At 45.4% G+C, this 22,000-nt stretch overlaps 2 protein-coding genes across 5 annotated transcripts in view; both read left to right on the forward strand.

Moving 5' to 3' along the window:
* Positions 1–4,854, forward strand: part of RAB40B (RAB40B, member RAS oncogene family) — a 29,282-nt gene extending 24,428 nt beyond the window's left edge. For both annotated transcript variants that reach the window (XM_061455624.1, XM_061455623.1), the window contains exons 5-8: positions 1,604–1,664; positions 2,557–2,634; positions 3,086–3,308; positions 3,719–4,854. In XM_061455624.1, coding sequence (XP_061311608.1) covers positions 1,604–1,664; positions 2,557–2,634; positions 3,086–3,308; positions 3,719–3,990 — 634 coding nt within the window. In that variant the 3' untranslated portion in view covers positions 3,991–4,854. The remainder of the gene's footprint in view (positions 1–1,603; positions 1,665–2,556; positions 2,635–3,085; positions 3,309–3,718) is intronic.
* Positions 4,855–6,473: 1,619 nt separating this feature from the next.
* Positions 6,474–21,486, forward strand: WDR45B (WD repeat domain 45B). 3 transcript variants are annotated; one of them, XM_061455628.1, is made up of 10 exons: positions 6,474–6,685; positions 12,235–12,309; positions 15,239–15,340; positions 15,940–16,027; positions 16,523–16,617; positions 17,596–17,786; positions 19,400–19,485; positions 20,275–20,376; positions 20,974–21,031; positions 21,157–21,486. In XM_061455628.1, the coding sequence occupies exons 1-9, from the start codon at positions 6,619–6,621 to the stop codon at positions 21,029–21,031; spliced, it is 864 nt and encodes a 287-aa protein (XP_061311612.1). In that variant the 5' UTR covers positions 6,474–6,618; the 3' UTR covers positions 21,157–21,486. The 3 variants fall into 3 exon arrangements, with proteins under 3 accessions (XP_061311612.1, XP_061311609.1, XP_061311610.1); XM_061455625.1 differs by having other exon boundaries at positions 6,475–6,685; positions 20,910–21,031; XM_061455626.1 differs by lacking the exon at positions 12,235–12,309 and having other exon boundaries at positions 6,475–6,685; positions 20,910–21,031.
* The last annotated feature ends 514 nt before the right edge of the window (positions 21,487–22,000 follow it).

Consider the following 22,000-nt stretch of genomic DNA (forward strand, 5'->3'; position numbering starts at 1 on the left):
ACTTTGTCTTGACCTCCATACTCTGGTAATAAGAACCATGACAGTACCTCAGCACACAGTGTTGTGCAGCAGCATCCCTTTGCTCAGGCTATTAGTAGTAACAGTCAACTAAATAACCATAAAATACATTCAGTATCAATAAAAAGCAGCATTATTGCTCATAGTGGAATTGATATGCAGTCTGATGCGATTGAATCCTCACAAAATATGTTGATGATGAATAATATTCTTTTACAGCACATGTCTTTCCTGTAGGGTCAAATGTTTGGTGTGGCAGGGTGCTTTTGCATCAGGTCATTTGAAGATGGCATCTTCTGATTCAGCAAAAAACAGGAAGTGATACAACTTGAAGTATGCAGCAGCGTTGCTGCCTCTTAAATAGACATCGTTTTCCTCTTTCCTTAAATTCATGGCATAACAGAGGGAGAAGGAGATGGAGTGTGATTTTTGAGGAACCATAATCTAGATAAATCAGAGAGACAGGTTCTAGGAACAAGCAGTGTTCAGATAGAGAATTGGAGGTGAAAATGAATTATGATGACTATATCTTTCTCCTCCTAGAAAGATATAATCCCGGGCCATTTCTATCTTGAATTTAGTTCTGGTGTTTATCTTTGGTTTTAGTTATTGCAGTTAAACACCTGTGTGTCAAAACTAAGCTATTGTAAATTTATTTTTCATTGGTTGCTTCTGCCTTTATGATTTTCAAAGTAATGTTTCAAGTGTTAAATGCAATAATGGATAATAATGCTTTGCCATATGCTATCTCCATTACTTGATATTTTGTTCACCTACTTTATTTCCTTCTTCTGTCTTCCACTTTATATAGCTTAGATAAGCTTTGTGTGGTACTTTTTGCTGAGAAGCAGCCAGGAAGGAGATGGTTTTATTCTTTTTTTGAAGGGCAGGGATGTTCTTTGAGCTTCTTAAAATAACAGATTGCAAATGTTTCTGCTGTTCACCATATACAGAAATATGGGCCCTGCATTTGAAGATCTGTAATCTATCGCAAAAAGTCTATGGAATTTTGCTTCTTACCATGTTCTTCACTATAAACTTGACTTTGCTTCCAAACCCTTTATACAGAGATTATTTTGTGTGTGTGTGTGTGCATGCTTTTTTAAAACCCTGTGCTGTCTATGACTCTATAGGGATACCTTCATCATACTAGATTCGTGATGAACAATAGCTGCTGTAACCAAGAATTTACTGGGTTTTCCATTAGTTTCCTTGGTGATAAGTATTGTTTCCTCCCACTTTGCTGTGAAAACCGAATCTCTCATCTAGCCGAACTAAACGCAAAGTGTAGTGGCACATGAACACTAGTGCAACAGCCTTTGTGTTCCAAGGGCAATCACAAGAGTAAAGTTTGAAGTTCTTGTCCTCTTATGTTGGGAAATCTGGGAAATGTAGAGGAAAGGGCAGAATGCCAGTGGGGAAAAACTGCTGCGAGGGAGAGGAGCTCTTTGTGCATGAGTGACTGCTGCTGCTGACTCATGGAAGAAGAGCTGATAGTGACTGGTACGGATGAGTTACTGTAGCTCACTCTTAACACAGGAGGCCACCTCTTCTTTTAAAAATATATCTAATCTATTTTATTTAGGGATACATCAGGGCAAGGGAGATTCTGCACCATATTTCGGTCTTACTCACGAGGTGCTCAGGTAAGCAAAACACACCTTTCTCAGTGCTGAGTAATGGTTGTTGGGCGAGTGAAAGAGCTGGAGAACCATCCTGATGGCTGCTGTAACTCAGCTGCAGATTGCATGCAGGTGCAGTAATGCTCTGAAGATAACATGGAACATGGGGAATAATAAGGCATGAAACTTTAGTTTGGGGAGGGGAAATACATGAGATTGAAGTTGAATCACTAAAATACAGTAGTACACATTCTTATGCCTTCTTGTTGGTTACCTCAATAACTTAAGCACGTATTGTACTTGGATCATGTGAAAGCTGTGCTAACACTACTGTTTAAAACTGGGTGCCAAGTAAGAGAAACATACTGTAAGACTGGCAAGAGTAATGTGAAAAAGACAAACATAGTCTAAAATATAATGAAATGTAATGATTTGTAAGGAAATTACTTAAAAAAAAAAAAAAAAGAAGAAAAAAGGACAGACACACCAAAAGTGCCCACAGCATCAGAGTTTAAAGTATTGCAGTAGTTCATGACACGTACTGGTTCTGCTGAGTTGCATCTTATGTTCCAGAATTGCACGGAGCATTGAATCTTCAAGTTTCTGAATGTGACCAAAAGTACATTTCTGCTATGACTTGTGATGTGTGTGTGATCCACCAAACTTATCCACTATAAAAACAAATGCTTACCATTACATTAGACCCTACAGCTAAGTCAGGGTTTCTGCCCCTTGGCTGATGTGTAATCTACACAGAGAGGGGGCTCGGTTTCACAGGATGCTGAGGTTCTGCTCCACTGAAAAGCTCAGCAGCCTCTTACAAGATTATTTCAGCACAGAAGAATTTACAGATATGTGTTTATCTGTGTTGTGCCTCTGTTAAACTGACAGTTTTAACTCATTCTTTTTAATACAGGGAGTTATACTAGTGTATGATATTACAAATCGTTGGTCATTTGGTGGAATCGATCGATGGATAAAAGAAATAGATGAGGTAAGGTACAGATGACTAAAACTGCTTATGATATTTTCTACTGTTTTTACTGGCATTTGCAGGCAGTGCTTACTATAGAGCTATCCAAGATGCCAAGTTTACAATTCTATGTTTATAATTCTAAAAAGTTGGAAACATAACAGCTAGACTGTCTGATTTCTTTAAAGGTGTTGATGGGAAGCATATGGAGGGCAAAGAATTCATATTGTAGTCCCACTCTTGCTATAGATTTGCCACATCATCTGTGCCAGCCTGTCTTCTCCAAGGAAGGGATGTTTTTAGATAAGAGAATCATAGAATAAGCTGGAAAGGACCTCTAGAGATCTAAGACCAGTTCTTTAGGTCTTAGACTAGACCTTAGTATTTAGTCTTGACAAAGCGTTTGCTTGTTTTAATTGAAGGTGGAACTGGAAGCCAAACTGTTAATTTTTTCTTTCTTCTCTTTGCTCAGCATGCTCCTGGTGTACCAAAAATCCTGGTTGGAAATCGCCTTCACTTAGCCTTCAAGCGCCAGGTGTCCACTGAACAAGCACAGGCCTATGCTGAGAGGCTGGGCATGACTTTTTTTGAAGTCAGTCCACTTTGTAATTTCAATATTACAGAGTCCTTTACTGAGCTAGCAAGAACAGTGTTGATGAGACATGGAATGGACAGGCTCTGGAGGCCAAACAAGGGTAAGCCACGTACACTGAAGATGTATACATTTAGTCCAAGCTAAGGTTTATGGTGCACTAATATGAAAGCATTTTCAGAAACTTTAACCCAGATGCAGAAACATGAAAGAAGAATTGGGAATCCTGTACTAAACAGAAAATACATATCTGCAGGCACAACCTGTTCTGCCTTTGTAGGGAATAACGTATTGTTCCTAGAACTGACATGTTCAGTCAGCTTGGTATTAAGACATAAGTAGGAAACTGAAGCAGGAGGTATTTGGGATAATGTATATGTGGGAAAGGGTGTGGGAGGAGAGATGAGAATTCATCCTGGAAGTACAGAGTGCATGCAGAGTGCTGGGTGTGCTACTGCCTCATGGCTGACAAAAGCATGCTATTACAATGCAAGTTTTGTGTCTGTTTTAAAGTACTGAGCCTGCAAGACCTTTGTTGCCGTGCCGTAGTTTCCTGTACCCCTGTGCATCTTGTTGACAAGCTCCCTCTCCCTGTTGCCTTAAGAAGCCATCTCAAATCTTTCTCCATGGCAAATGGCCTTAATGCCAGGATGATGCATGGACGCTCATACTCCCTCACATCCAGCAACATCAATAAGAGGAACAGCTTAAAGAAAGCCAAAATCATCCGTCCACCACAGAGCCCACCAAAAAACTGTACAAGGAACAGCTGTAAAATCTCTTAATCTCCCTGTGGAAAAAGGGAACCTGGATGGAGTCTCCTTGTGTGAAGCATTGAACACAAGACACAAAGACTCCTTGCTTAATGGCTGAGCACATTCTATGTACGTATCTCACTACATAGACAAAAAAATGAGAAGAATAAGTCTTATTTTAGAGCTTGCTCACTGCAGTAATGCTGCTTTGGAATAAGTGACATGTTCAGTGCACCTGAAAGGATGTGACATTTTGCTGTTGGATTTTCATACTGCGTTTTGAGTTTCTGATGTGCATGATGCCATTGTTTTTACTAGTAGATGCGTTTTCGTAGAGGGGATAATTATCATCATCATTCAGTTCTTAATTCCATGAGATCTGGAAAGTGACTGTGTAATTGTATAAAACCCTGTCTTTGCAAACTGTTCAGAAATGTAAGGATGAGTCACCTGCATACCTAGGCAGAGGTTTTTAAAGGCAATGTATTGCATACATTGTTCAGTTCTTCACATGGTGTGACAAATTCCAGTAGTGCTGCAGTGGTGCATTTGGATTTTTTGTATAGCTTCCTTGATAACTTTGAAGCACTAACTTAACTAAGGTAAAAGTGTACATATAATTATTATGCACATACACGACCAGGTTTTGTCCCATTAGTGTATGTAATAGATTTGATAAAGTTTTTGGTATGTTATTTAATATTTTGGGGAATTAATTTGTGGTTTATTTTTCTGTAAAAAAAAAGAATTAAAATTTACATTTTATACCACTCTCCAAGAAGGTTCTAGGAGGAAAATGCCAAAGACTGTGGTAAAAAGGAACATGACTTGAGGAGCTGCTTTATAAGGAAAGAATAATATTTAAAAAGTAAATAAATGGTTCTGGAAAAGAAATCCTATAATGCTGTCTGTAATTGGGGGGGGGGGGGGGGGGGGTGTCTTTATGTTCCTTTAGAAGAATTTGAAGAACAATATGCCTGAACTAGACCCCAGGACTGTGAAGTCATCCTAAAAGCCTCATGTAATGCTTTTCATACAAATCTGTCTTCAGTAATGTTAACGTACCTTATTCTTCCCTATTTCTGTTAAGTCTTCCACTTGTGAAGGAACTGTGAGATTTGTTCTCCTTAGTAGCAAGGCTTTTGAGGTGATGGTGTAGCTTCATCCCAGTTTCCCCTGGGTGTCTTCACTACTGTGCGATACATGGAGCTATTACTCCTTCCGGATCAGCCTCTGTAGGCGAGTAGGGAAAATTCAAGCCATTAATGTGCCAATCACGCCAGGACCGGGACCAGTCCGTGCATCACCGCTTTAAAAGCGCAATGGGGAACAAGGCTTCTCGTAGTTGAAGACTTAAGCGGCAAAGCGCGGTGGAGGAATGCCTCTCGGGGCTCTCTCGGCGAGCAGCAGGCTCCACCTCCTGGTCTGCCTGCGGCGAGTGGGCTGCAGGGGAGCGCAGCAGCTCCCGGGGGGAAGCTGTCAGACCGCAGCGATTGCATCTCCACACCTCGAGGAAACGTGTGTGTACCAGCCTCCGGCTCCAAGAGGTTAAACCAGCATCAGGACCTCCAAACGGCGGGAGCAGGCTGGTTATCTGTGTGTGACGAGGGGCTGCATGCAGGATGAAGAGCTCTCTCCGTGCGTGTGGCTATGCTGTGCCAGGTTTCTTCCACGTTATGATCTTGGCCTCTTCAGTCACCGGGTCATTGGTTTCCTTCCTTTCTGTATGTGATATGCAGCAAGAATGCCTGGGGAGAGAGAATGTTAATACGGATGTGTGTGTTCTCAAGGTCAGGTTCTCTATTCCTTCTGCCAGCCAGTATAAAGGCAGAGTAAGAAGGAGAGGCTGGAGCAGCACTCCTCAATGCTGGTGATGCAGAGTCATTATTTTATTTCTATATATAAAAATATATGTTTTACATATATAACTATTATATATACAATGTAATATGCATAATTATATATTATATATATATTAGGACATGGAATCAGTGGCACACACTGGCAAGCACACACAAAGCCGTGAGGTAACTTAAGTTTGAAGGGACCTCGACAGGCCATTGGGTCCATCATCTTGATTAAAGGAACTTCACTACTGACTTCCCCTCAAGTTGCGTTTCCAAGTTAAAGCATCCCCTATTTTCGCATGTTCTCGCTCTGTTTGTTTTTACCGGTGACATACCCGGTGTGCCCTTCATGGGAGAGCTTCCTTACCACCTGCCCCTCTAGAGCTGGAGGGAGCCCATGGGTCCTGTGCGGTGGTACCAGCCTGGGCTCCCCACCCCGGCTCCAAGGCTGCAGCCCTGGGTTGAGAAGCCCGCGGGGTGAGAGGGATGCTCCCGGTACGGAGCAGGGCTCCGCGGCTCCGCACACAACCGGAGGGGGCCTCAGGCGCCCCCGCCGCCATTCCGCGCCCGGCCGCAGGGACGGGGCGGGGCGCCGCTCGATCGCTCGGCGCTCCTCACGCTGGCGGTGGATGTCCTCTGCGCTCGGCGGCGCTGCCTGCTGGGGTCGGAAGCAGCCGCCGGCCTGTCCGCTTCGGTTCCGCTCGGCTCGGCTCGGCTCGGCTCGGCTCGGCGGGCTCCCGCGGCGGGGCTGAGGCGGGCGGGCGCCGCCATGGTTTAAAGGGCGGCGGGCGGACGCGAACGGGCAGGAGCCATGAACCTGCTCCCGGCCAACCCGCACGGCAATGGGCTGCTCTACGCCGGCTTCAACCAGGACCACGGTGAGGTGGCCGGGCTGGGCCGGGCCGTGCGCGGGTGGCGGGGCGCGGCGCGGCGCTGTGAGGGGAGCGGGCCCCGCCCGGTGCGGAGGGCTCCCGGGGCCGGCCCTGTGCAGCGGTTGTGCCGCAGGACGGTGGCGGAGGAAACCGCCCGGAGCCCGTGAGGGGAGCGCGGCGCTGGGCCGGGGCCTGCCGGGGCTGCCGGCAGCGGTGAGGAACCGGGGCGCGGTGCGGGAAGGCGGGCGGGGCTGCCCGGGCTGCTGAGGTGCTGAGGGCTGGGCGCTGCTGCTGCTGCGGAAGGTGTTGCCCCGCCGTAAGGAGCGGGAAGGCCGCGTTCACAGAGGGGCGGCTGCACCGCTCGCTGGTGCCGGTGTGTGTGCGCCCAGCCGCTTCGGAGGGAGCTGCGTGTGGAGGGGAGGAGGAACGGTGTGTGATAACGTGTGTCTGTGAATGCGTCCATGGTGGTTTGGGGCTTGCGAGCTGCACTGTTTAAAGCCGGCTAGCGTTTCTTGGGGAGTTGTGTAAGTCAGCGTTAAACCCCGACCTGAAAGGGTTTTAAGTGCACTTAAACTTGAAAACGCATCCTGCAAAGGTATCTCGCAAAAAGCCACTTTCGCGGTGGAAGTACTTTGTGTTCAAGATTGTGGTGTAACCTGGTTTTCTTTCCTTTTCTTTGCCTCATTCTTATTCCAAAAATTACAGTTAAGGCTCCTGATTGCGCTGGCAGACAAGCGCAGGTGCATGAACCACTGAAAAGCTTCACCTTATGCTCAATTTATTGCTTTTTCTTTGCTAGAAAGTGGAAGAGCTGTTCCAGAAAGGGATTGCATGGGCCACGTCTTGCTTTGCAATATAAAAATAGCACCGGTCTTATGAGTAAGAGTAATTTTTGTGAAATAAGGGCTACCCGGTCGTCATTTTGTAGCATCCTTTTATCTTGACAAGTAGTATTCTTGCCTAAGACAGTCTTGCAGCTGCTGTTGTTTCAGCTGTGGTTCATGTACCTGTTGCTGGTGCTGTTGAAATGGATTATTCTGTTGAATTTGGTCTCATGTCTCTGAAGAAGCTTTGTCAGCGGTGTATTAAGGTGTTCATGGACTGAGCTGCTTGGTAGCTCTCTTCATGCTCTCCTGCTGACTTGAAAACAAGTCAGGTTTTCAGCAGCTCCACACTTGTTTCCGTCTTGCATTTGCAAAGAGATGGAAAAAGAGGTTTGTGAGCATGAGCTTCATTTCAGATCTGCAGGGGTCTGTGAGGAAGCGGTAACACTGAATGTGCAGCCTTGGTGGGGCTGGGTTATAAGAACTGTGTGAGAAGTTTCTCTCTTATTACAAAATGCCTTTAGAGCATCGTTTCATCATGTAAAACTTATTCTTTGTTGTAAAGGCTTCCTTAAATTCTGCAGCAGTAAATGCGGAATAAACACTATTTTTGATAAGGTCCCATCCAAAGTTCAGGAACTTATCTTGGGAACTGGTGAGCTGACAGCATTCAGGTCCCATCCTACCTAGCCAGGCTAGCCAACTGAGTAACAACAAAGAACTTCGGGAACAAACCATGTTTGGGTCTCATGTGCAGGCTCCTGGAGCTCTTCCTGTTGCGGATGATGACTTTTGAACTGTAGGGAACATGCTAACACTTTACTAGGGCCTTTTAAAGCATAGGTAGTTTTGTGGCTGCTCAGAGAAGAGTGGGTAAGAGGAAAAGCTCACTTCTTCCTTGTTGCTTCTACCAAAAATAGAAGTATGAGTCACTGAAGTGCTGAAGCTCAGTCCTGTGGGTGTCTGCGTTTATTGTCACAATAACCTGATTTCCTAGTACTTTAAAACTAGCCAGTCCCATCATGGTGGAAGGGTGGGAGGAATGAGCTAGTAAGTCAGTCCAGGTATGATCGTCTTTGACTGACAAGTGATAAAGCACCTGCTGTCTTCCTGAGGTGTGCTTCCCTTGCTCTCTTTTGAGTGAGACTGCTTTCATACTGGGTGTCTTTGCCACTTTCTGGTTTTAAATTAAATAGTGTAATGCCCCAAAATTAAGGCCCATATTGCAAGGCGTTCTGAGGTGTTCTATAATAGAATACTCTGACTTCAGCTGATAGATGCCTTATTTCAGGCACTCTTCTGATGCTTTCAGGACAGTAAACTGCTTTACAGCAATGAATAGGCAAAACCTCCTCGTAAATTACCACACCAGAAAGTCTACACGTGAATTGCTGTCAAGTTTCTCTTTTGTCACTGTTGTAGTCTAAAGCTAGTTTGAAAACCAAGGTGTGGACTTGTTTTCGTGTTGAAACACTTGGCTTCCTCGTGTGATCTCCTTTAGTGGACTGAAATGCTTTGCTGTATGAACCTAGAAATGTTAGTAGGATTCTGTGCTCTCTCTTACGGCTGTAGACAGAATTTGCTGTGGTCAGGAACCTGTTGCTTCCCTTGACTTCACTGTGGCAGTTTCTGGATCTTAAGCCCTAAAGCCTGCCGATTTCTTTATGTCCTCATGCCCCTTTCAGCTTGTGGCATCTTCTAGGGCAGTCATGAGGTTAAACCTTCCTTTGTCTTTGGTTTTGGAAAAGCAAAACTCGCTTGTGGCCTCACCGGAAGTGTTGGTAAATGGCATTTTTACTGTAGGAATAAGGGGTTAAGCTGATAATTCTGCAATAATTAAAGTTTTAGTTATTTCTTTAAGTATCTGAGTTGTCTTCTGTCAGTGGCTCTTTGACAGCATGTCTGGCTCCTCTTAAAATGAGATGTGGACTTCCCATGGAAGAGAACATATCTATTATTGCAGCAATTCCCTCTTCTGGCAGCCCTGCTCCAGCTCTCTCATACAGAAAAGCTTATAAGCCATAGCTGCTGAATTTGGGATCCCACTGGTTAACACTGGGCTCAGTCAGATAGGAAACACCAGGCTCCAAAACTGTTCCTGTAACCTGGAATTGAATGAGTAGCGGTAATCTTCCTGTATGTTGTTTTTTTCCCTCTTATTTGCCTTGGAGTTGCTGTGACTTGAGATCTTCCTATCTCTGTCAGCAGTGATCACTGCGTGGGGAATCTCACTGTTACTCACAGTTGCCAATTCTGGTGTGCTGTCTCCAGTTAAAATATAGATGATTCCGAAGCCATCAAAAGCAGCCCACGTCTTAGTCACGAGGTTACTCCTGCAGAATAGCTGTAGTGGTGCTACAGGAAACATCATGTCTGCATTTTATTGCATCAGCAATGTTCCATTTGGGTTTGTTGTAAGCTGCTGATACTAATACAAGTAGAACTTTACAGCGCTCTTTTACTGTCAAACATTTCAGCTTCACTCTCCTAGAAACACAATGCTCTGTTATAAAAATGTTGTTGGAAAAATAATGACATGGATACACACTACAGGTACCGGAAGTACGGTATTGTTTTACGTAGAGACACGTTTCCATTGTCATTTACTTTCAAGTTGTCGCAGTAAAGTACAATGTATCTGCTGGAAGCAGACTGCAGGAGGCAGCAGCTTGTTGGTGCTGTGGTTTCAGCGCAGTGCATTCCTGTGTGTTCAGTTGGCAGCAGACTAATGAATGATGCATGGAGAAGGGAGGAGGTAAAATTAATATGGTCAATTTAAAATCATCTATTTCAATATATTTACTAATTGTCTATAATTATTCCTGTTGCTCACTGTGTGTATTTACACGTGTAAATAAGAGCTTTTTGCACTTAACTTGGTACAAGATCTTGGACAGGTGAAGTTGTGCCTGTGAGTCTTTCGGGTTGGGGAGGTAAGTTTGTGTGTGTTATTTTCTTCTCTGGTTAGCTAACTGGTAGTGTTAGAACAGTTCAGTATGTTGGGCCTGTGGCTCTGCTGGTGGTGACTGTCTACAATAAGAGGGTTAATCGATTTCCTTCCTAACTAAAGGGTGCAGAGATGGATCTTGTAGTAATTATTCCTTTGTATGTTCGAGTTCATTGAATGGGAACTCGAAGGATGCTACCAAACGCTCCCCACGCCCTGTAGGATACCTGTCCCAAAAGCGGGGGGGGTGGAGGTGTGGGGTGTCTCTTGTTTATGTTGCTGTTGGCTTTGGTTGGTTGGCTTTAGTTGAGTTTGGTTGGTGGCTGTTTTTTAAGTGGTGCTACGTGGAATTAAACTCTTGAAGTATTAAAAATGAATCTCAAATTCACTGTATTTTTACCAAATTACAGTTTTTAAAGTAATGCTGTTGCCAAGATCAAGTTTCTTGTAAGTTTTTATGTTGTTATGCAAGAACATTGACATTTTTTGTCTGGTTTATGACAACAACAACAACAAAAGATGGCACCAGTTGTATTGTTTCCTGTGACATCTTAACCTCCATCAGGATAGGGGCAGTGGGAGATGTGGCTTGAATGTTGCTCCCTTGCTCTTCAGTGAGCATATGCCAATTTTCCAGTTGAGCTTGTATTATGCTCACAGTGTGCAGAGCACAGGCAGTGAGCAGTGTGTGTTGGGTGAACGTTGCTGGCTCTTTGTGAGCTTTAACACCAGGAATACCTGAAGCAGCCTCTTGCACTCTGAGCCTTTTTGCCAGCTTCTGAGCCTTTGCTCAGCAAACCGGTAGAGTCTGTGTGCAGGAAGTCATGGGTGACCTGGCTGTGAGCAGATGGTTTGGAGACCATGCGTTAAGAGTGAAGGCTTCCCTTCCTTCCCCACCACCCTGTGATTTTGGGGTTTGAGTATGGAGAAGGGGTGCCTTTAGACACAGCTCCTCAATTTTATTTGGGGGGGTTCATACCCTTGCAGTCACTGCAGTGGGTAAAAGTAAAATCAGGCTAATCTGAGTATCTTTGTTCCAGTACCTTCGTCTTGAACTGGGTTTTTGATGCAGTGCACATACATAATGGAGTAGCTAATGTTCTGTCAGTCTGCCTTCAGCAACAGTAGCTGCTTCTTAATGACTTGTAATTGCTCTAACTTCATGTGGGCACTTCTTTATGTTAGTAACTGCATAAAAGTAATTGAAATTATTTTCCAGAGTATTTTAATTTATCGTCTAATAATTCCCTGGTTTAGACTTGAGCTACTGGCATGCAATTACTGACACCTGACAGCAGTACCTCTCTTAGAGCTTTCTTTAAAGCTATGTTTGAGAAACTTTCTTCTGTGGCAACATGAGCAATGGATCATACTCCTGTAGTTGTAACCGCAGTGTAAATTTGGATTTAATAAGAAAGGAGGGGGTTTGCTTCATAATGACTGCTGGGCCATAAGAAGTAAAATACAGGTTTCCTTCCCTCTGCAGTGCCTGGCATAGGATACAGATGGGGTGGGAATTGCTTTCCTTTCCTTCCATTGTTTTCTCTCCTGTCTAAAAAAGAATACTGAGAACTTTCCACTGGTCTCCACTCAAAGTGGAAGACAACTGGTCTAAAGGGTTTTCACTTGCAATGACTAACAAAGCTGCAAGTGGTCTTCAGCCTGAGTTTAACACAATGCAGTTACCAAGTCATGCTCCTAACCCTCTGGCTCTTGCTTAGTTTTTGAGTGTATCTATCTCGCAGTTACTATATATGTGTATATATATGTGCTTTTTACTACAGGATGCTTTGCATGTGGAATGGAAAATGGATTCAGAGTATATAATGCAGATCCCCTCAAAGAAAAAGAGAAACAAGGTAAAATGCTTACTTATTATATTGTGGTAATTCTGCCTTGGAAGCTTATCCTACTCTTGTGTTTTCTGTAAGGTTCCTGCTTAGCTTTCACTGTTCCATCACTGGAAGGCTTTGAATAAAGCCTCAAGGAAGGAAGTCCATGCTTGTCCTGAAGGGACTCTCACTTACTCAAATGTTTAAATGCTATTACTTTGCATAAAGCTGGCTGGTGATGTGTTTGTCTCACATTCTTGCAACGGCTGAATTGTGTAACTATTGCTAATGTCTGTAGTCCTGAGTGGGAGATAAGTTGCCTGGTTGTTCACAAGTGGGAGAGGAGTTGCTTGCTGCAGCGGTGTCATGTACCATCAGGAGAAGTTGTTGTGTTCTTATGCAGTAATCTGAGTGATCTAGTGCAGCAATGACACAGCTGCCTTTCTACTGGAGATCTGAACATAACATTTCTCATACTTAAAGAGTATTGCTTGCAAGAGCGCTCTGAGCACCCACCTCTAATACTTGAAATCTTACATTCTCTGTATGCTTAAGAAAGGATCTCAAAGCAGTAATCATGTCTTGCCAGAAATGACCAAATGAACCACGTTAACAGGTAGTGGGGCTTTTCATCAGAAAGCAAACCTAACTCAGCAGAAATAAGGGAAAATGAAACCTAGCCATTGATTCTAACCCTAAATATAGGCAGAAAGCTGCCATGCTGACCATGTCACCCAGTGTTCGCAGCCTGTGGTGATAGGAAGGATTTAATAAGAGGAAAAATGTATTTAACAGAGCAGTTCCTATGAAACCAGGCATGCTTTCACTTTCTAGTGCTGTTAGGGATTTTAGTCACTATTCATGTGACCAAAGCTGACAAACTATTTCTATTCTTAATAGCAAATTCTTCCATAAGTAACATGTCTTGGGACTGTCATCTGTGATAGCGTGCTCAAAGGATCAGAGTGAAGCTTGAAGTCCTGTTGAGTTCCGTGTCAGAACTCTCCCTGCCAGTGGTTCTGGACATGCTTCAGGACTCCTCTGGCACAATGCTCCTTCCAAGTTGGATTGCCTTTTCCCTGTGGATTCTGAGAGGTCAGGCTGTACCGGCTGCATAGGTGCACAGAGAAACCTTGGTCATCTTCTGTGTATTTTTGCACCTACCTAAGAATATTCCCAGGTGGAGCTTGTCTATTTGATTGATTCCTGTAACCCAGTATGAAGCCAGGTCTTACCTGTTCCACCCTGCCTTGTCTGTCTTATAGCCAGGAGTTCCATGAAGTTCCTCATCCAGTTATCAAGTGTCAGAACTGTAAAGAGAATGATTAAAGTGTTCTAACAGATCCAGAACACGCTGCATGTTCTTAAACTGTCTTGGGCTAGCATTTGTAAGTATTTTAAGACTTTTTGTCCTGGTGGTAATACCTCTTCATAGTAAAATGTGCTGTCGTGCTTTGAATGCTTTAATGGAGTTAAGAGGAGAATCTGGTGCAGAAGGGGGTAATGTCCAAATGCAGCTGTTCAGGAAGGAAACTTAAAAATGGTGTGAAGAAACCACAAGGACTTGTATGAAATCCAAGGCATTACTGCTCCAGTGTGGTTATCTTTCCAGGCATCTACTTTCAGCATTGTATGGTCAAAGGCCCAGCATCAGTTCCTCATCCAGATGTACTGCCACGCTGCTTAGCATCTGACTGAATCTCTTTTGTCCTCTCCTTCATGCATACATCTCCATCATCTTCCTGTTGTAGGGCTCCCTGCTCCTCAGGCATTGTTGCTGGTTTCTCCCATCCCTATTTCTGACAGTAGGTCTCTCTCTCTCTTGTCCTTGTGAAATTTCAGCTGCTTCTTTAGCTTTGAAGCAGTTCACTGGTTTCATCTGCATTTCCTGCTCCAGCCTACCAGTGTATGGAGGTACTGGACAGTCTTTGGAAGTTTATTATTAACTCTGCTCATCTACCTTGAAGGCCACAGCCAGCCTCCTCCCGACAGTTCAGTTCCCTCTCCTCAATGGAATGCCAACCATCCCTCTAAGCTACATAAACAAAGCCAAGCCCCCCCCCTCAAATGTCATTAAATAGAACAATTCTTTTATTATAAACCCCTCTGGTTATCTTTGTTCCTCCCCTTGCACCACGAGCATGGTGTATTCTACTTTCTCTGCAGTAAAAAGAAACCTCTTTTTCTTGCTCTCCAAAGGAGAAGCTGTCTGCACCAGCTTTTCTGCATCACCAAGTTGAGGCTTGCTGGAGCCAGACTGCACTTACCTGTTCCAGCAGCTACAGGTGTGCTCCTGCACAGCACTAGAGCTTCTAGTTCATCGCTGTGTGTTTCCCTTCTTCCCTCAAACCCAAGTCTATTAAGACACATCCCCTTGCACATAAAAAAGGTTATGACTAATGAATGCTGCTGGCATCTTTCTAAATGCGTGGCAGTAGCATAATAGAGCAACACCAGACTTGAAATGTGTGTGAGGAATGCATCTGAGCTGACGAAATCTTTCTCAGGTTATTTCCAAGCCGGCTGTGTAACAGGCGTTACTGAGCTGCCAAGATGATGTTGCTTCATCTCCTCTCATGCAGCATGTTTTAAACTTTGCTGGGCTTTTTCTATAGATCAGGATAAAGCCTGTCCCAGCTGTGTGACAGCAGCAGGGGTGGTCTTGATTGCTGTGAAAAATAAAGCAATTGTGCGGAGAATTCTGATCTTAAACAAGCACCAAAACCAGAACAAATCAAACAAAACCCCCAAACCCCCACCCTTTTAGTGAAGGTTTCTTGCTGTCACCAAGAGGATTCTCTGTTTTTTAGGGTCAGCCAGGGTAAGAAGACACTAGTCTTCTCTGATGCCTGAGAGATGTGCTGGAGAACACAAGCTTTTATTCTAACAGTGGGGTGAGGAAGAGATGTCAATGTAATGGGGTCTGACACTTAAATAACATTCATTTGTCTTGCAGAATTCCTAGAAGGTGGCGTTGGCCACGTTGAGATGTTGTTTCGTTGCAACTATTTAGCACTGGTAGGTGGAGGAAAAAAGCCCAAGTACCCCCCTAACAAAGGTGAGTCTGAGGGGTCTTGGAAAGGGTTGCTTTGTTCTGTGTGTAACTGCCTGGGGAGCTCAAAACAAACCAGACCTCCTTGAGCTGGGGTCTGGCATCCCGAAGGCTGGGTGAAGGGGATGGTGCAGCGGGAGCAATGAGGTAAGTTGCAGCACTGTGGTGTTAACTGCAGTGCCCAGGCTCCGTGACCTGGTGGCAAAGGTTGTGCTCCTCACAGTTAGCTATGCACAGGCTCAGCAGCCTGAGGGTGGAAAAGCTCCCTGTTGGCAAGCTTTGTGGGAAAATACAACACTTTTTTTACTGCTGCCTCATTTGTAACTCTTGGAGCAGAACAAAAAACCCCAGATTGTGTTTAGAAAAATGTACTTATTTGTATTGTCAGCTTTTGTGGTTGTAGTTTACAAGCTCCTACCTGCGCGAGTCACAGCATGAGAGAGCAGGTTGGTGTGTGGTGGCTAAATACATTCTGGTTAGCAGGATGCCAGCCTGTAACTGCTTACTATTGGATGCACCTCTGATTAGCCTTCTCAGACACCAGAAGCTGTTGCAAGGGATGTGGCTCTTCAGGCTCTTCTAACACGATCTCTGCACTGTTCTAGTAATGATCTGGGATGACCTGAAGAAGAAAACTGTCATTGAGATAGAGTTTTCAACAGAAGTCAAAGCCGTTAAGCTGCGAAGAGACAGGTGGGTATGACAGTGTTCCAAACATGGTTTGGTTCTCTACGCTGTTCTTACTCATTTCTAGCTGTTTGTAGCAAGAAAAAGATCCTGCTTTAACTCCAGGAATTAAACCTGGTTTTCAAGGGCAGGCGTTAGGTGTTAGCAGTGTACTTGGGCTGTGAACTGGTACCTGAAACCTTGGTGAAAAGGCTGTAAGATTTTCTGGCCCCCTAATATCAGGAAGTGTTCTCACATGGCTGCTGCTTTTCCAGGTACAGAGGAGTGTGAAAGGGATTCAGCAGAGCTAGAGCAAGAGCATCTCTTAACAGCTGGAGTCTCTGTGGGTGGAGGGGTTGGATAAAAGGGCTTTGCAGGCTCATAGATGCAATGCTGTGAGGAGGGGGGGACGGACAGGAGAACACAGCCATTAGATCAGTTGAAAGCCTCTGCAGATCCGAGTTGGTACCTGTGTCCCGGTTTCACCCACCCCAAGTCACAGGAACGCTTTGTCTCTTTCAGGATTGTGGTAGTCTTGGACTCGATGATCAAAGTTTTCACGTTCACACACAATCCCCACCAGCTGCACGTCTTTGAAACCTGCTACAACCCTAAAGGTCAGTTGTGTGTGTGCGGGCTGGGGAATGCCTGCAGGTTTGTTCTGTTCATCTGTGCCTGCACGAATGGGTTGGTTAGTAAGTCATTGAACAGTTTACTTAGTGCACTGTAGTCATGCCCTGTGGAGACGCTTTTGTATTTATAAATGGATATTAACGTTTAATACTACTTCATGGAATGGTTTGTGTTGGAAGGGACCTTAAAGCTCATCCAGTTCCAAGCCCCTGCGTCCAACATGGCCTTGAACACTGCCAGGGATGGGGCAGCCACAGCTTCTCTGGGCACCCTGTGCCAGCGCCTCAGCACCCTCACAGGGAAGAGCTTCTGCCTAAGAGCTCATCTCAGTCTCCCCTTCCTACAGGCCCATGTGAAAAGCTCCTCTCCAGCTTTCTTTTGGCCCCTTTAGGCACTGGGAAGTGCTCTAAGGTCTCCCCAGAGCCTTCTCTTCTCCAGGCTGATACTTGGCACAGAAAAGCTTTTTCATGTACAAAAAAAAGCACAGAAAAGCTTTTTCGTGTACTCCTGTTACAATACAGATTTGGTTTCTATAAGAAGGAGCCATGTGCTCTTTCTGTGAAGACCCTCTAAACTCCATGTTTGTGTAGAGAAGCTAAACTATCACCTGTTATAAACTCTCACCCTTTCTAAGCTCCTAAGGAGACTTTATTTCTTATTTAAACACCTTTGCTGTTGCAGACTGATGGAGCTGATCTCTGAGAACATGCAGGTTTTGGGTAACCACCACTAGCTTACTCTTGAAATGATGAGAGCAAGTTGAAACTATGCTACTCCCTTACTTCTCTGTGCTTTGCACTTATGGACAGATCATGTTTTGGGATGCTGCAGTAGCCATTAAAATGAAATTCTGATTTCCTACATGTTTGTTCGTTCTGAAATTACCAATATTTTGGAAACTTATGTTTGAGAACTTTCTTACGGAAACTACACTGTTGCTCTCTTTTTTCCTTGTCTTCTAGGTCTCTGTGTCCTCTGTCCGAATAGTAATAATTCTCTCCTTGCATTTCCTGGAACACACACTGGGCACGTGCAGATAGTGGATCTTGCCAATACAGAAAAGCCTCCTGTAGACATACCAGCCCATGAAGGAGTCTTGAGCTGCATCGCTTTGAACCTGCAGGGAACAAGGATTGCAACAGCATCAGAAAAAGTAAGTCCTGCATCCTCCCACCTCTGGTGTACGGTGTGCTCCAGTGCAGTGAGTTCTCCTGAAATAGGAAGTAGCATCCTTTCTGTAGGAAAGGCTGGCGGTAACTACCTGGAAGATTTGTCACTGCTGTACACGGTGTCAGTCTGGATCTCCACTGCTCCTCTGGGGTAGGATACACCACAGTGACCCAGAGGTCATGTTTGTGTTTGACCACTGCCCCAGTGGCTCTTCAGTGGCATTTGAATGAGATCTGGCCCAAGCAGTGCACAAGTGTCACATTCTTCTATCAGATACTATTGATTTTAAAAACAAAGGGGTGGGGGGAGGCTTATTTGCATTCTTTCACCTTCATTAATTCTGCTTAAATTATGCTGACAAAAATCTGAAGTTACTGTGTGTAATGCAAAACCCTCTGGGCTGGTGCTGAAAGGAGCACCAGACAGGAGACAAAGCTGTGGAGCTGCCCTCTCTCTCCATGGGATGTCTGGGAAGTTGGCTTGTGAGATGTGGCTCCTGAGGAGCACTGGGGCTGAGGTCCTTGTTACCTTCTTGCACTCGGCTGAAATGACTTGCTCAAGAGAAGCTAAATTAATCCATCCAGTCTCTGCTTAGAAGAGTTTCTACTGCACAGCCTATAGCTCAAAAAGCTTTAAAACAGAAAGTGCAGCCATAGGCTTTCTTAACTGAGCTTAACTCCATTGCTAAATAGAACAGTCATCTGCTGAATTTGTCTTGACACATTCCTCTCTTGGTATAGAGAAAAGGTTCAGTGTTTTCAGCCTGAAATAGGAGGATGGGCAAACTGCCATTGTGAGCAGGGTGCAAGTGGACATCTCCAGCTTGAGTCTTAAATCAGAACTCAGCTGATATTTACTTCTCTCTGCTGGGTTGTGATAGTTACTGGTGTGTGACCAGAAAGATGCTTTTGTTAACCAGGTGTATGGCAGGAGTTGTGGGGGATGAGGCAGACCCTCTTTTAATCAGGTGAAAGTCCCTTTATTTGGTATCACTGACTTGTTCTGCGTCTCTGGTGTCAGCTTGGTTTAACCAAAGTGCAGTTCTCCAGCACAGCACTGTCTGTAACCTGACTCTGGGATCCCTCAGGGTTGGATCAATACAGATAATAAGCATGTGACAGGTAACTAATTCTTCTGCATTACTTCAACTGAACTAATTGTGAGTCCAGCCGCAGCCTGAATGTATTTAGTGGGAAAAAGAAATTCCACAGTAGCAACCAAAGCACAATAGGGAATGTGGGGAACAAGAAAAAAGTTATACGCAGAACACCAGCCCAAAAAGCTATACACAAGTCTGCTCCAGTGTTTGCAAACTAAGGCCAGGGCTGTACTAGTGCTTTGCAACATAACCTGGGAGAAACTTCCTCAGTTGAGTAGCTAAGGAACAAGAACCAAAACACTGTAATATTGTGGGGCGTGTGTGAAATTTGATAATCCTTCCCAGAAGTTCCCAAAAGTTAGAGGTTCTCCCAGACCTATGGGAGTTGAAAAACTGTGTATGTAGGGCATGCTGATCAGGTGGAAGTCTCGGATGCATTCACAGATGCAAAGAGAAGCCTCTGTCTTTGCTAATGTAATGCTTGATTCCTTTTCAAGGGGACCCTCATAAGAATATTTGATACTTCATCAGGGCATTTAATCCAGGAGCTACGCAGAGGATCACAGGCAGCCAACATCTACTGGTACGTTTAATTGCTGTCTCTTGTGGGTGGTGTTGTGCTGAGGCACCCTTGTGGCAACAGCACACAAGTCATCTCCAGAAAGCAGAGGGAAGTGACAGTGCTGCAGGCACAGGGGTACATTGGGCCTGTGCTGCCTCTTCTCTGCTCCATGCTGGTGAGGAGAAAGCAGTAGCTGGCGAAGCCCAGCATGGATTATGTACTGATAATCGAGCTGTGTGTCGAGTAAAGGGGAGCTGGGGGCATACTTCACCTCCACACTGAATATGGGGAAGGCAATGCCACAGTTTAACAGTGCCCAGAGAGGCTGGGGTGGACACCCTGGGACAAGGGGAGGTTTATTCTCACACAGTGCCACTCTGCATGCGAGAGCCCCGGCAGAGGTTTGACCCTAATCCACTGCTGGAAGCATCTTCCCAGGAGTGGGGCAACTTCCCTTCTTTTACTGAGCACCACTCCAGGTATGAGTGTTGCCCACTGAATCCAGTACCTCCTCAGAGCATAGTGGGTGTGTTCTCCCAGCAGTGGCTGAATGTCCCACACAGATGTTGTCTGTGCCCAGGCACACTGCAGCACGGCTGCTGATATACCAGGCCCTCTGCTTGAGGGCACACACTCACCCCTGAGGGGCTTTCCATCCTGTCAGCAAAGGAGCAGCACCTGCAGAGCGGAGCCATTGCTCCCTGCCTTGCAGTTGCTCCAGCCAGCGGCGGCAGCACCATTGCTGTGCACACTGGGAGCTGTGGGGGTTATGTTCAGTAGCAAGACTGCAACCGCCTGTGTTCTCTACAGTATTAACTTCAATCAGGATGCTTCCCTGATCTGCGTGTCCAGCGACCACGGCACAGTGCACATCTTTGCTGCAGAGGACCCCAAAAGAAATAAGCAGTCAAGGTAGGGCCAGAGGCATTCTGAAGACTTTGGGGGCTGTGGAGGGGCTTTAACAAGACTTCAAATTATGGGTCTTGTCAGGCAGTACCAAGTACCTGCACTATGGAGGTGGTAAGACCAGTCTGCTGTGCTTGAGTGAAGCTGTGGATTTGGGAGGGTAAGCAGTAGGATTCCAGCAGCAGGTCAGGGTGTTGCTTTTGTGGCCATCTCAGCACATAGTTTGTGGCCATCTCAGCACATAGTTTGTGGCTATTTCACATAAAGCAGTCTCTAAACTCTGACTAAAAATCAAGGTTTTGGGCAGTTTTTGCAGTTGCTTAAAAATGTAAAAGCAGAAATGTAGTTAGTGGCAGGGTGTGTCCCCCCCCCCCCCCCCCGAAGGGGAATCATACCTATTATTGGATACTTTGTGGAAGAAAACAAAAGCCATTAGCGTGAACCCGATGACATGTGCAGACACACGAGCAGTTCTAAATCGACTTGAGTCAACACCTTACTAAGTTGTTATGCCTTTTTTTCCCCTCTCTCTCTTTCAGTTTGGCCTCTGCCACCTTTCTCCCCAAATACTTCAGTTCCAAATGGAGTTTTTCCAAATTTCAGGTTCCCTCAGGCTCTCCATGCATCTGTGCCTTTGGAACAGAGCCAAACGCTGTCCTAGGTAAGCAGTGGAGGCTTCTCCAGGTTCTGTCTGGAGAACCAGGTTTTGGGCTACAGTGGCCGGGAGCTGGGGAGCAAACCTATCCCTCTGCCCAGCTGAACTGACCCTCTTTGTCTCTGTTTCAGCAATATGCGCAGATGGCAGCTACTACAAGTTCTTGTTCAACCAAAAAGGGGAATGCTCAAGGGATGTCTATGCTCAGTTTCTAGAAATGACTGATGACAAGCTCTGATGGGGCTGAGGGGAGTGCACGGGTCAAAGCACTGCCCTGGCTATTCCACACCTTTGGAAGGACAGTATACGAGTGGCCAGTACTGATCAAGAAGTCTAGCAGACCTTACTAAGAAGCCTGGCCGAGCACAATCACAGGAGGCTCTGAAGTAGTGGACTACGTATGTTTTTTCTCATTTCTGCAAGTATTCATCATTAAAATCTCTTTGGGTTACTGTCATCAACTCAAGTTTTCAAGATGTGGCTTTCAACAAGCTTGTGCCTACTGGGTTTCTCTTGCTCTAAACTGTGACGACTTTCAATTGAACGTGAGTGCCTGCCACACTGAAGAGCTGCAGGGGTGTACAGACCTACACCTGGCTTCAGAGAGAGGGAAGTGCCAGCAGGGGAGTTCTAAATGGCTGGGAGTGGGGGGAACACTGAATCATGTGCAGATAAACCTCTGCCAGCCCAGCAGGGAGCAGGGTGGTGCCTGACCACACCCAAGGGGAAGAGAGGAAAGGGGGGACAAGTGTGTGGCCAGAGCTGGCTGTAGCCTCAGCCAGGCTTGGCCTGACCTGACCTGGTCTGGGGAGGGAAGGGGGTGGCAGCTGCACAGCCCCAGACCACTGCTCCCATATGCCCATGGGCGAGTCAAGTGATCAGTACCAACTATGGAAGATGCCAAACTGCACAGGAAGGCTGAAGGGGGGTTTAGGTACTAGCACACAGGGTGTTCAGACACTGGGAGCTCCTGGA

The sequence above is a fragment of the Pezoporus flaviventris genome, unplaced genomic scaffold (genome assembly GCF_033815535.1).
Source record: "Pezoporus flaviventris isolate CSIRO_AGI_PZ_B2104156 unplaced genomic scaffold, CSIRO_AGI_Pfla_v1 ptg000020l, whole genome shotgun sequence".
NCBI lineage: Eukaryota > Metazoa > Chordata > Aves > Psittaciformes > Psittacidae > Pezoporus > Pezoporus flaviventris.